General features: G+C 54.8%; 1 protein-coding gene across 1 annotated transcript in view; it reads left to right on the forward strand.

Moving 5' to 3' along the window:
* The first annotated feature begins 678 nt into the window (after positions 1-678).
* CEP72 (centrosomal protein 72) overlaps positions 679-13301 on the forward strand; it is a 31869-nt gene continuing 19246 nt past the window's right edge. The window contains exons 1-4 of the mRNA XM_032861820.1: positions 679-789; positions 5729-5856; positions 6913-7105; positions 9373-9481. Of these exons, the coding sequence (XP_032717711.1) occupies positions 708-789; positions 5729-5856; positions 6913-7105; positions 9373-9481 (512 nt within the window). The 5' untranslated portion in view covers positions 679-707. The remainder of the gene's footprint in view (positions 790-5728; positions 5857-6912; positions 7106-9372; positions 9482-13301) is intronic.

Genomic DNA, 13301 nt, shown 5'->3' on the forward strand with positions numbered 1-13301 from the left:
TGTGCACCCCCCACCCCTCCCCTATACCTCCTGCCTCTAACCCCGCTGTAAGCCTTCAGTGCCCACACACCCCTCTTACCTCCACCCTCCACCCCCTATGCTACCACCCAGGCAGGGACATGCCAGGTGACTTCGCTGATAGGCTGGTCACATCCGGGGTGATGGGTAGCAGGGGTGTCCCCAGACAGCAGGAGATGGGGAGGCAGGGGTGACCTCACCGTTCTGGCTGGTTGAGGCACATTCGGACACGGACGGGGTCTTCCCTGAACCCTGCAGACCTCAAGTGCTGCTCACAATGCTCCGTAAAGGTCCTAGAGGGACGCGCCTGCCACCAAACTGTCGGTCAGCGGACGAGCGCCAAGCTCGGGCCCCAGACTTCACTGGCCGCCTCCGAGTGACCCCACGTGTGGGGTCCCGGGTGAGGCAGGGAACCCACGGGCTGCCGGGCTTTCCCGGGTGACAGCACCCCTCCCACTGAGGGCAGAGGACCGCTTGAATCCAGCAGGCCCCCTCGAAGGCCGACGCCGGCTTCGACTCGCCCCGCCCACCGGCCCGGACCGCCCTCCGGCCCGGACCCCGCCCACCAGGCCCCGGACCCCGCCCACCAGGCCTCCAGACCCCGCCCCTCGGCCCCGGACCCCGCCCCTCGCGGCTCAGCCGCGGCCCCACTGAGCAGGCGCCAGCGCAGGTGCTTGTCGTTTGAAAGTATGGCGCCCGCGGGTCCGCGGCTGGTGCTGTGTGAGGAGAAGATCCGGGAGAAGAGCGGCCTGGCGCCTCACCACGATCTGGGTGCGCGGCGGTGACGGGCCGGCGGAGGGTGCGAGCTTCCCGCCGTGGCGTCCGCAGACGGGGTCGGGCCAGAGCGCGCCGTCCTGACCGCGCTCTTCCCGAACCGTCGAAGGCGGGGGGCGGGGAAGAAGGGGGTCCGCGGGGCACCGGGGGCCCGAGTGGGGCCGGGGAAGTCGGGGGGCTGGGGGCCCGGCGGGGGGGCGGGGGGCTGGGGGGCAGGAGGTCTCCGGAGGCCGGGGCCGGTGTGTAGCTGGGAACGCGGGGGGCGGGGCCCGGAGTGGGGCCGGGGTCGCGGTGGGGGCGGGGACAGGGGGTCCCCGCGGGGACAGGGGGTCCTCGCGGGGGCGGGGCGCCGGGGCGGGCCGAGAGAGTCAGTGGGTTTTCTTTTATTTAAAAAGTGTTTTCAAGATACACTGATTTGTTTGATTCGCTTTGATGGGGGAGACAGAAGGGGAGCGGAGACGAGCGGAGTCCTCCGAGCCCCCGGGGCGTGCCCACGCGGGACTCCACCCCGGACCCTGAGGTCGGGACCCGAAATGCGGAGCCTCCCGCAGGACCCGCACGCGCTCCACCCCCGAGAGGCGGTTTCGGTCGGCGCCTCCAGCGGTGCGGCCGCCCGCGGTCGCGGGGCTCGGGGGACCGGGACCCAGGTGTGTGCGCGGCGGACGCGGGCCGCGGGCGTGCGGTGTGCCCCGGTTTCCTGCCGGCTCGGCGCGCGCGGGAAGCGGTGAGACTGCCCTGGCGGACTCTCCCCGGAAGCCGCGTGGCCTGGAGAGGCCTGTCCCTGCGGCGCCCCGACGGCCCGTGTCGCTTGTCCGTCGGGAGACGCGCTCGTAGCGCTTCCTTCTAGGCTGGGCGGGTTGTGGCGGGGGTTGGGACGACCCTCGGGAGAAGGCGTCGAGCTGGCGGTTCGCGGGGTTCGCCGGTCCGAGTCGGAGGCCGGTCGCGCGGTCTGTGGAGGCCTGGAGACGCCTGTGACCGGCCCGGTGGCAGCGCTCGTGGCCCCGTGTCCGTAGGTGGAAATGCCGCGGGTTCTGCGACTTGTTTCCTTCTCCCGCACACCCCGCACGGATTTGACTCTTGCTCTGTAGATGCGCCTCTTTGCAGAGAGGCGGACGCGGGAGAGGTGGGGAGCGCCCGGCGCAGAGCCGGAGGGGCTCGACCCGCCAACCTGAGGTCGCGCCCCGGGCGAAGCTGGGGTCCGAGGCTGCGCCCGCCCACCCGCGCGGCGCTCCTGCTTTGTAGGGTCGGGCGCTGAGAGTTGGGACAGCGACGCAGGACCCTGCGGTGTCCTACACGAACACGGGGTGCCGTGACGTCAGCCGCACTCACGTTTTGTGGCCTTTCCATTAAGTTCAGTGTATGTTTAGCGCTTTCCTTGACACGTCCTCTCTGACCCGTGCCCTCTTTGGGAGTGCGTTTTCCCATTGTGTGTTTGGAGATTTTCTTTTTTCTTTTTCTTCTTGTTCCTGATTCTAGTGTGATTCCGTACGGTTTTAGTTCTTTTAAATTTGTCGGGGTGTGTTTTTGGTTCACCGTCGGTCTGTGTTGGTCAGTGCTCCAGGGCACTTGGGAGAATGTGTGCTCTGGGGCGCCTGGCCTTTCCTGCGGATTTCCACGGGATCCTGTTGGCTGATAACGACCTGGATTCCTCTGTCCGTGTTGATTTCCCGCTGGCAGTGGTACTGATTGACGGCAGGGGACGGTGGCAGCCCCTAACCCAAGCGACTTTGTCCGTTTCTCTTTCACTAGGGCTCGGGCTTCGGAGCTGTGTTGTCTGAAGCCGGGGGTACACATTTGGGGTTTGGAGAGAGCCCCGCAAGGCGTGTGGTGTTCCTCTTTCCCGCGGGTGATTTTCTTGGTTGCGGCGTCTGCTCGTGTGGCTGCTGTGACGTTCTTTTGATTCCTGTTTTCAGGGCACCTCTTTTCCCATCTGTGGCTCTTTAATCTCAACTTGACCCGTATCATTGTACTTGAAATGAGGTTCTTGTAGGCAGTGGGTAGTGGGCTCATTTTTACTTACTCTGCCAATCTGTTTTATACGGTGTATTTAAACCTTTTACATCAAGTGTAATTGTTAATACGGGAGAGCGGAAGCTCGCCATTGCATTATTTGTTTCCTACTGTCTTTCTCTTCTGTTTCCTGTTTCCCGCCTTCCTGTGCTTTGACTATTTTCTTAGTTTTCCGTTTTGAGTTATCTATTATATTTTTGAGCTTATCTCTTTGTATGGTGTTTGTAATGGTTGTTTTACAAATTACAGTGTGTTTGTATAATTTAACAGTCTGCTTGTGTGGACATTTTACCCTTTTAAGCAAAATGTAGAAACTTTATAAGCAATGTTTCCTTTTTTTTACCTGTTATAATTTAGTTGTCTTAAGTATTTTCTCTGTATACCTTGAAAACCACATTACTTGTTTTTCCTTTTCTTTTACAGTCATCCAACATTTTAAATAACTCTAGAGGAAACGTTTTTCCTACATGTTTACCTGTTTCATTATTCTTTCTTCATTTCTGATGCTTCCAGTTTTCTTCTTTTATCCTTCCTGTATGTTGGAAGAGTTTTCTGTAGCAGTTGCCTTAGGACGGCTGTGCTGGTGGAACAGTCTCTCTGTGTTTCTTCATTTGAAAACACCTTATTTCACCTCAGTCCCTAAGACTGTTTTTGGTGGATACAGAGTTCTGGGTTGTAAGTTCTTTCCTTTCAGCTCTTGGGAAATGTGGTGCCCCTTCCTTCAGGCCTCCTTGGTTCTGAAGCATAGTCCCCTGTCCTGTGAGTAGTTTTCTCGACCAGTAATGACTTTTCTGGTTGCTTTCGAGATTCTTCCACTGTTCTTAGTTTTTAGAAGTTTATTTCTGATGTATCTGGGCATTTTTTTTTTTTTGGTCTTTATTCTGTTTGGGGTTTTCTCAGATACTTGAATATGTACCTGTATGTCCTTTGCCAAATTTGACAAGTTTTATTTAATTGTTAAAATTTTTTCTTCTTTGTCATACTTTCTCTTCTTCTTGGAACTCTAATTGGAACTGCACTGGGACCTGTTGTGACAGGAAAGTTAGATCGTTTTCAATGGACCCTTGAGGCTCTGCTTTTTTTTTTTTTTTTTTAAGTCTGTTTTCTCTCTGCTGGTCAAATAAGACAATTTCGATCAATATGTTGCTGCATTTACTCTGGATTTTGGCTTCTGTCATCTCCCTCCTGTTACCAAGCTGCTTCTGCACAGTGTTTTTGATTCAGTTATTGTATTTCACGTTTCTGAAATTGCTGTTTGTTTCTTCTTTATGTCTTGTGGTTTTTAGCCAAGACTTCCTATTTATCATTTGTTTCAAGAGTGTTGATAATTGTTCATTGAACTATTGCTTTAAAATTCTTTTTTTTTAAGATCTTATTTATTTATTTGACACAAAGAGACAGAGATCACAAGTAGGCAGAGAGGCAGAGAGAGGGGGAAGCAGACTCCCCGCCGAGCAGAGAGCCCGATGTGGGGCTCGATCCCAGGACCCTGGGATCATGACCTGAGCCGAAGGCAGAGGCTTAACCCCCTGAGCCACCCAGGTGTTCCTGCTTTAAAATTCTTTTTTTTTTTTAAGTATTTATTTATTTATTTGTCAGAGAGAGAGAGAGAGCACAAGCAGGCAGAGTGGCAGGCAGAGGCAGAGAGAGAAACAGGCTCCCCCTGAGCAGAGAGCCCAATGCGGGACTTGATCCCAAAATCCTGGGATCATGACCTGAGCCAAAGGCAAGGCTTAACCCACTGAGCCCACCAGGCATCCCTTTAAAATTCTTGTTAAAAAGTTCTGACTCTTGTCATTTCTGTGTTGGTGTCTGTTGATTGCTTTTCCTCATTCAAATTGAGTTTTTTTTCAGTTTTTGGTCATTTTGTGTTGAGTCGTGGACATCTGGGTTATTAAGAAGCTGTTTCTTATGTAAACCTCATTGCACAGTGTTGGCACTGAGAGGGTGCTGCCTCACTGCTGAGGTGGCGGCCAGCTTCCTGTCACATACACAGTCCGTGCACGCCTGTGGGCCACCTGGGGCAGGCGTCGGGGTCCACTCATGCTTTCTCGGTGCCATCCACAGTGTGAGGCCGATGTATGGTGCATTTTTTTACTGGGTGTTGAGCTAGTGTGGGGTTCATGTCAGGATCCTTTGCTGCAAGGCACCCATCCCCGTCCTTCTCCCATGGCCCAAAGGCTTACCCTCCTGTGCTAGTCAGAGTCCATTGGTCATTCTGGGTTGCCAGCTTCGTTGGCCCTCAGACTGGGGTGTGTGGAAGACAAAGTGGACCAACACAGGGCCCTCACTGCTCGATGGTTTTCTTGAGGTCCCTAGACAGTGGGCATCCCGTTCCCCACCCTCCCGAGGGGTCCGGTGCTTGTTTCGTACCTTGTTTTCCAGGGAGTTAGGCATAGTACGTGAGTAGAAGTAGGGTGAAACGGGTCTATTCTGTCTTGTGTGGAACTGGAGGCCCACAAACCAATTTTAAATTTGACTGAGATGTGTTCTAAAACATAAATATTCCTGGGGAAGCATTGGTGTGCCTAGACCCAAACTGTCTTTCTGATTACAGAAACTTATCACTGTAGCAACATTTACTTACTGGCTGCTCATTGGGTGTGCCACGCAGAGGCACGTGGTACGCAGAGGAGGACTGTGCCCTCGTGTGTAAGTGGCACGGACTAGGCAGGCTAGCTAACCAGTGGGCTTCTGATTGTGACCCCTGAGTGGAGGCTACGCAGGCGCTGGGCTGAGCAGCCAGGAGTCAAAGTAAGAGCCCGGCTAGGAGGGCCTTGCTGGTGGGGGGTGGGGTCTGACAGGGGAAGCAGGGGCGTGGGGGGCAGGGCAAGGGCACGGAGACAATTTGGGCATAAACAAGCTGAAACCTTGAGTGCGATTCTTTAATATCACTGTCCAGTTAAAAGTAATTTTCTGTTCTTAGCTGAGCTCCAGTCATTGTCTATTCCTGGAACTTACCAAGAGAAGATTACTCACCTGGGAACTTCTCTGGTGAACCTAACGGGTCTGAAGTCTCTAGACCTCTCACGCAACTCCTTGGTGAGTCTAGAGGTAAGTTTTAAGTTTGTTTCTTCAAAGACGACTTACTGCTGTCAGGAGCAGTGCAAAGTAGGTTTATAGTAAAAAATACCATCTGTAGGGCGCCTGCGGGGCTCAGTGCGTGAAGCCTCTGCCTTCGGCTCAGGTCGTGGTCTCAGGGTCCTGGGATCGAGCCCCGCATCGGGCTCTGCTCAGCAGGGAGCCTGCTTCCCCCTCTCTCTGCCTGCCTCTCTGCCTGCTTGTGATCTCTGTCTGTCAAATAAATAAAATCTTAAAGAAAAGCACAACAATCTGTCTTATACCTGCGCTTACATGTAGGCTGTATACTTGGCCCTCATTACGGTTGGTGTTTTTCTCTTGCATCTCACGACGTCTTTAAACTACTTGGACAACCAGAAGTCCTGTCTCTGATGAAGACGATTGTATCTTTAGGGGAACTAAAATAAGGCCCAAAAGACTATTGTGTGTGTCAGTCAGTCTGTCCCTGTCTGCGCTGCGTTTTTCTTCATCCACATTCTACGCTCACATCTGTTTATCGTCTGCCTGCTGGTGGCCTCAAACCCTGGAGTGGCAGAGCCACGGGCGCAGGGCTTCCCGCAGCGCTCCTGACGGGGTGGGCGCTTGGTCTGCTGAGCAAGGAAGAAGCCGCCGGCTGATGGCAGCGCGGGACGTTGTGTGAACGCTGCCCGTGACTTCACGGAGAAGAGGCTCCTGCCGTCCTTGGTAGAGAGAGCCTCCCCGGCACGGGGCTGGGAACCTGCCCAGAGTGCCCCCCTCCGGGCGCCGGCTGTCCCGGTCTGTGCGGTGTGAGCGCTGACTGCAGGAGACGGTGACAAGCTGGTGGAAACGGGCCGTCCCCGGCGCTGTCAGGGCTCTGCGCACGTGACCTTCCACAGCCACTGGCCGCTCCCTGCGTGGGAGCCGCAGGCCGCCTCCCTGGAGCACGCCCGTCTCTGTGCTCTTCCTTCCAGCCGCCCGTGGCCGTGGCCGTGGCCGGTGCCGGTGCGCACCACGCCTGGCTCACTGCCGGCCGAGCGTGAGCTCACTGTGCCTTCGTCCCGTTGGCAGGGCGTCCAGTACCTGACCGCGCTGGAGAGCCTGAACCTCTACTACAACAGCATCTCCTCGCTAGCCGAGGTGCTGCGACTCCACTCCCTGCCGGAGCTCGCCGCCGTGGACTTCCGGCTGAACCCCGTGGTGAGAAACGAGGCCGACTACCGCCTCTTCGTCGTGCACATGCTTCCGAAGCTCAGGCAGCTGGGTAGGTGCCGCGGCCTCGCTCACGGCAGCGCTGAGCGGCGACCTGTGCTCTCTGCTCCCTGGTTGCGCCCCTGTGTCTCACCGGCTGGGTGTTGTGGGGGCACTGCCTGGGAGGAGGGCGGGGAGCTCTGGCCACAGACACCTGCCCGGGGTGGCCAGGAGCGCGGTTGGGGGGGACAGGCGGGCTGGCTGCTCTGTCACTTTCTGGCCCTCCACATTGTAGCTGACTGGCCTGGACATACTCTCTGGAATCCGGTGGCGTTTCCTGGCCGGGCTGCCCGGGCTTCATCTTAGGCTGTTGGATTCTTCCTGGTTTCACGTCCACTTGGAAGGGCAGATGCAGGAAGAGAAGTTCATGTGTCACACCGTCCCCAGATGGTAGGGACGGGAGAGTGAGGTTCTGTTGGCAGGTGTAGCTGCCCACTGGCTTAGTCACCTGTGTCCCTCAAAGAAACGGGTCTTTGTGTCAGGCCGCAGGACAAGCTTCCAGGGTGCCTGCCGGCCACGCCCGAGGGGAGGGTCATGCTTACAGAAGCCATCGTGGTGCCTCCCCAAGCCCTTCCTGGTTACCGGGAGTTATTTTTGTCATGAGCATTGTGGCTGTTGGCACTGCCAGTGCCCACCTTGTGTTGCCGCACCTGTGAGCGCGCGGAGTGTGAGCCCAAGGGCACGCTGAGCGCGGAGAAGGGGCTGGCTTAGAGCCTTGGCCCCTCAGTCCGCCGTGTGAACGGGGGTATTAAGTGCCGAGCAGGGGCGGAGTGGGCACGTCCCCGTGAAGGGCAGTGTTGCTCCGTGTCCTCAGTGATCACAGTGTGTCCTCAAGCCTGAGGGCCAGTTCATGCTTGGTGAGGCTGGGGGCGTTCTGGCGTCTCCGTCTTCTGGGAGCTGACCTAACGAAACCAAAGTCAAGCCGGATCACAGCAGCGCTTGTCAGGGAAGATGGTCCACTGTCCTTCCACGTGGTAGGTACTGAGCTGGGGCCGTACTGTGGCTACTGGCCTGGCAGCGCCCAGGTGGTATCGGTGGAGACCCCCGTGTTTTGCGTCTCTCAGCTGTAGCAGGTTCTCTCGCGAACGCTTTCTGCGCCAGCGCGCCGGCTCGCCTCCCGGTGCCCCGTCCCCCGTGCTGGTGGGCCGTCAGCTCTGGGAGCCTGCCGCTCTGTCGGGCCGCGCCTGCCTGGGGGTAGGGGTGGGCTGTGGGCATCAGTGACCAACACCCATCGGTACATGTTTAGTTTGGATTTTCAGGTGTTTGGGGGGAGTAAGCGCTGGTGCTCTCGCTTACTTGACTGTTTACCAGCAGTTGAAGTTGGCGCTTTCCCAAGCATTATGGTCCACATTATTGGAAAATTTGCCGTCTTCAGTCTGAAATCTTTACTTTTCTCTTCATTATAAAGGTTTTAGATTCAGCATCTTATAGTGTGCAGAAGGGACATAATGAAGAGGGGCAGAGGGAGGGGGAGAAGCAGGCTCCCCACTGGCAGGGAACCCCATGCGGGGCTCTATCCCAGGAACCCGGGATCATGACCCGAGCTGAGGGCAGACGACGACTGAACCACCCAGGTGCCCCCAGAGCATTGACTTTTGATGTTGGGGACCATCTTAACCCTCAGATATGCTGAGGAAGACCCAGGAGAACTGATTCGAGGCCTTCTGGGGCCCCGGGCACTCAGGCGGGGGCGGTTGATCCTGCGGATCTGACGGTGCAAATCCTAGGCCCAAACACAAGGCCGTGACGTCCTCCTCTCTTTAGCCAGTTCAGGGTTCTTATCCACAGAGACGTCTCCGACGTGCTCAGTGAGGTTCGAGAACGTCACGGGGCGCCCAGGACATGCATTAGGAGAAGACCGTGCTGAGAAGGAAGCGCGCGCGTGTGCCGCGTGTGTCTCTTCCCGCGCGACAGGCTGCCGGCGCGTGGTACCTGAGGCTGCGCCCTATGGGAGGCCGCCAGCCCTCCTGGAGTCCACACTCGGCCTCTCTGGGAAGCCTAGTGTAGCTACCACGGCCCAGAATTCCCTTCCTGGGGCTGCGCAGTGCTTAAGGGGGACTCCTGGGGCAGTGCCGGCCCTGGGGGCATGGAAGGTCCCTGAAAAGTGGTGGCAGTCCTGGTTGTGTGCGGTTGGCTGCAGGGTGGGCGACGGGGCGCCTTCATTTCCACAGGGAAGTGGATGTGCTTCGGGGGTGCCAGGAGGTACCCCTGTGGGGCTTGGTCACCGGGGCCTGTCACCTGCTTCGTGATTTGCTCCTTTCTCTGGCGTTTTCTCCCTAGATGACCGTCCTGTGAGAGAGAGCGAGCGGAAGGCATCCCGGCTGCATTTTGCGTCAGAGGAGCCACTCAGCTCGGAGCAGAGCTTCCCCGCTGGTTTCAGAGCCGGAGGGTAAGCGCAGAAGTGGCATCTAACGCGGGGGGCGCTGTTCAGACTCGCCTGTGGCTAGAACGTTTACCGGAAAGAGAGAGACTTGTGTGTGCCGCCGCCGCTTGGAGGCAGCCGTGCCGGAGAGGAGAGCGGCTCTGCCCCTGTTGTCCGTGTTCTCCGGAGTTACTTTTCAATACTAGAATGTTTACTGAAGTAACACGTGTAAAATCACACAGCGCGAGCGGCTGGCGATGACAAAGCACGGCCCGGGTTCCCTCCTCAGCCTCGGACGCAGCCCCCGCCCCTTCTGCAGCCTGTCTGCGGGCGCGTTGTTTGCGCCCCCGTCTGTCTCCTCTCAGGACCGGCCGGCGCGCCGCGGGTCGTGCGTGCGGGCGCTTTGCGCGGACGGGACTGCCACACGGGCCCTCGCTCGGGCGTCCGGCCGTGCGCCGTGGTCCTTCCGGCCCTGCTCGGCGGCGGCCGCGGTGCCGGCTCTGCCGCGTGCAGCCGGGCTGTGGGGGGCATCTCCGGCCTGCCTGTGCCCCGCCTCATGCTCCCCCGGCTCCGGTCAGCTGCGTCGTTTCGTTTAACTGCTCTGTGAAGGTTGACAGTACTTCAGTGTGTTCTGAAACCATAAAGCGTCTTCATGGTTTGCAGGTTGATTTTAGTTAGTTAGTTTCTAAGGTTTTATTTATTTGTCAGAGAGAGAGAGAGAGAATGAGCGCACAAGCAAAGGGGCAACAGGCGGAGGGAGAAGCAGGCTCCCCCTGAGCAGGGAGCCCGATGTGGGGCTCCAGCCCAGGACCCTGGGATCATGACCTGAGCCGAAGGCAGACGCTTGACTGAGCCCCTGGGCGTCCGTACAGGTGGATTTCAAAGGGCAGCGTCCGCCTTGCTTGTGCCAGGGTCATAGAGCGTACTCCGTGTCACTCTGTCTAAGGCCTTCAGCGGTGTCCTTGCGCCGTATGCCTTAGCTGGCCTTTCGGCCCCTCAGCGCACAGATTGACCTGCTCTTTCCCGAAGAGGGCTGGGGAGCGAATACTTTTGGCTCTGCGGACCGTACGGTCTCTTTCTCGGCTTTGGAACTCCGCCTCTGTGGCGTGAAGGCACCCGTCAGTAATGCTTCGGCAAAGGCTGCCGCGTTCCAGTACAGCTTCCTTTACGGGCATAGGCAGGGTGCTGGGTTTGCGCTGTGGCCTCGCCTAGCCCGTTTCTCTTCAGATGTCTCAGGATCGATTCCAAATCCTTGGGGTCTCTTGTTCGTCAGGTCCCCTTTGTCTCTCCCACCCCCCTTATTTCCCCATTTCAAACCAGACTAATCACTGTGTAGACAGCTGTTCTCAGTACTGTGTGCAATGGTCTGGATGTTTATGGCCCCCAAATTCCTATGTCGAACCCTAACCCGCTAGGTGATGGTGTCAGGAGGTGGGGCCTCCGGGAGGCGATGAAGTCCTAAAGGCAGAGCCTCATGGATGGGCGTGGCGGCCTGTAGAGAGACAACCCCCTGAATGCCCCAGCCCCCTCCTCCACGTGAGATTCTGAGTCAGGTGGTGTCGACTTCTGACTTTGCTTTTCTTCGGTATTTTCTTGGGTCTTCCGGGGCCTTCGCCACTCTGTGTACGTGTCAGTTTGTTGGTGTCCGTGAAAGACCTTGCTGGGACTCACTGCGACCGCAGTGACTCTTTCAGATCGAATTGGGAGGATCTGAAACCGTGACAGTCCTGTCTTCGTCCATGCGAGCACAGGGTGTCTGTGCGTGTGTTAGTTCTTGATCTCACTTAGCAGAGGTGTGTGCTTTTCCTCAAACAGACCTTGCACACGTGTTGTTCGGTTACACCTAACCTGTCGTCTTGGGAGGCCTCCGTACATGGCGCTCTCCTGATTCATTTTACACGCCATACCTTATTGGTGTGTAGGAAAAGCCTGGCTTTTGTATGTTCACCTTGCGTGTGTGTTTCCTAGAGCTGATGTCGCAAAGTGCCACAGGCTAGGTGGCTTCAAGTAACAGAAATCTGTTGTGTCACCGTTGTCAAGGTAGAAAGTCGGGAATCAAGATGTTGGGGCGTTGATTCTCCGTGGAGGCTGTGAGGGAGAGCCCGTTCCCTTACTCTTCTCGTGCTGTGCTGGAAATTTTTGGTGTTCTTGGCTGGCAGGTGTCTCTTACCAGTGCTATGTCTTCACGTGGCTGTCCTCCTTCTCCCTGTTTCTTCACAGAATCTCTCCTTTTACATGCTTGTTTCTGTATCCCAGTTTCTCCAAAAGGTGCCACTCAGGTTGGATTAGGAGCCGAGCCTAATCTCATATTAACTTGATTACCTATGTGAAGACCCCATTTCCAAATAAGGTCACGTTCTGAGGTACAGGGTGTTGGGACTTCTATCTTTTGAGAGGGACACAACACGAATCATAACTCCTTGTGTTTTGCAGCCTTATTATTTTTTTTAATTTATTTATTTGACAGACAGAAATCACAAGCAGGCAGAGAGGCAGGCAGAGAGAGAGGGGGAAGCAGGCTCCCTGCTGAGCAGAGAGCCCGATGCGGGGCTCGATCCCAGGACCCTGAGACCATGACCTGAGCCGAAGGCAGAGGCTTTAACCCACTGAGCCACCCAGGCGCCCCTTGCAGCCTTATTTTACAGGAGGTTTTTTTCCCCTTGTTTTTGGTTCATTCTTGAGGATTTTCTGCATAGACAATCATGTATCTGTGACAAAGACAACTTGATTTCTTCCTTCCCAATCTATATACCTTTTATTTCCTGTTCTTGTCTTACTGCATTAGCTGAGACTTCCAGTATGATGCTTAAAAGAAGGAATGAGAGGGGCCGCCCTTGCCTTGCCCTACTTACAGGGACGTGTCTGTTTCTCACCACCAAGTGGGATGTTAGCTACAGGTTTTCATAGATGTTCTTTATCTAGTTGAGGAGTTCCCCTCTGTTCTTAGTTTGCTGATCATTGTTATCACGAAGGGATGTTGGATTTTGTCAAATGCTTTTTCTGTCATGGTATGAGCATGAGTTTTCTTCTTTAGTCTTTTGATGTGATGATTGCATTGATTGATTTTCAAATGTGGAACCAGCCTTGCATATCTGGAATAAATCCCACTTGGTTGTGGTGTATAATTCTTTTTGTACGTCGTTGGATACCGTTTGCTGGTATTTTATTGAGGATTTTTGCATCTATGCTCATGGGAGCTATTGGTTTATAGTTTTCTTGCATGTTGAAATAAGGCTGTCCACACAGAACGAGTTAGGAGCTATCCTCTCTGCTTCTGTTTTCTAGAAGAGATTATAGAGAATTGGTATAAATTTTTTCTTTAAATATTTCATAGAATTTACCAGTGAGCCATCTGAACCTGGTATTTTAGAAGGTTATTAATTATTGACTCAATGTCTTTAACATATATAAATCTAATCAGATTATCCATTTCTCTTTGTGTGAATTTCGATAGAATGTTTCTAGGAACTGGTCTATTTGATTAGATTATCAAATTGTGGGCATAGTGTTGTTCATAGTTTTATTATCCTTTTCATGTTCATGGGAGCTGTCATCACAATTCCTCTTTCATTTCTGATGCTAGTAATTTGTGTCTTTTTGTTCTAATTAACCTGGCATGGAAGTTTTTCAATTTTATTTTTAATGAACTAGCTTTTGTTTTTTTTTTATTTTTCTCTGTTGATTTCCTGTTTTCAGTTTCACTGATTGCTGCGCTAATTTTATTTCTTTTCTTCTGCTTACTTTGGATTTAATTTGGTCTTCCTTTTCTAAATTCCTAAGATGGAAGCTTGGAGCTTGGATTATTGATTATAGATTTTACTATTTTCTTAATGTATGAATTCAATGC

Source organism: Lontra canadensis, unplaced genomic scaffold (genome assembly GCF_010015895.1).
Source record: "Lontra canadensis isolate GAN:19392208 unplaced genomic scaffold, GSC_riverotter_1.0 scaffold22, whole genome shotgun sequence".
Taxonomy (NCBI): Eukaryota; Metazoa; Chordata; class Mammalia; order Carnivora; family Mustelidae; genus Lontra; species Lontra canadensis.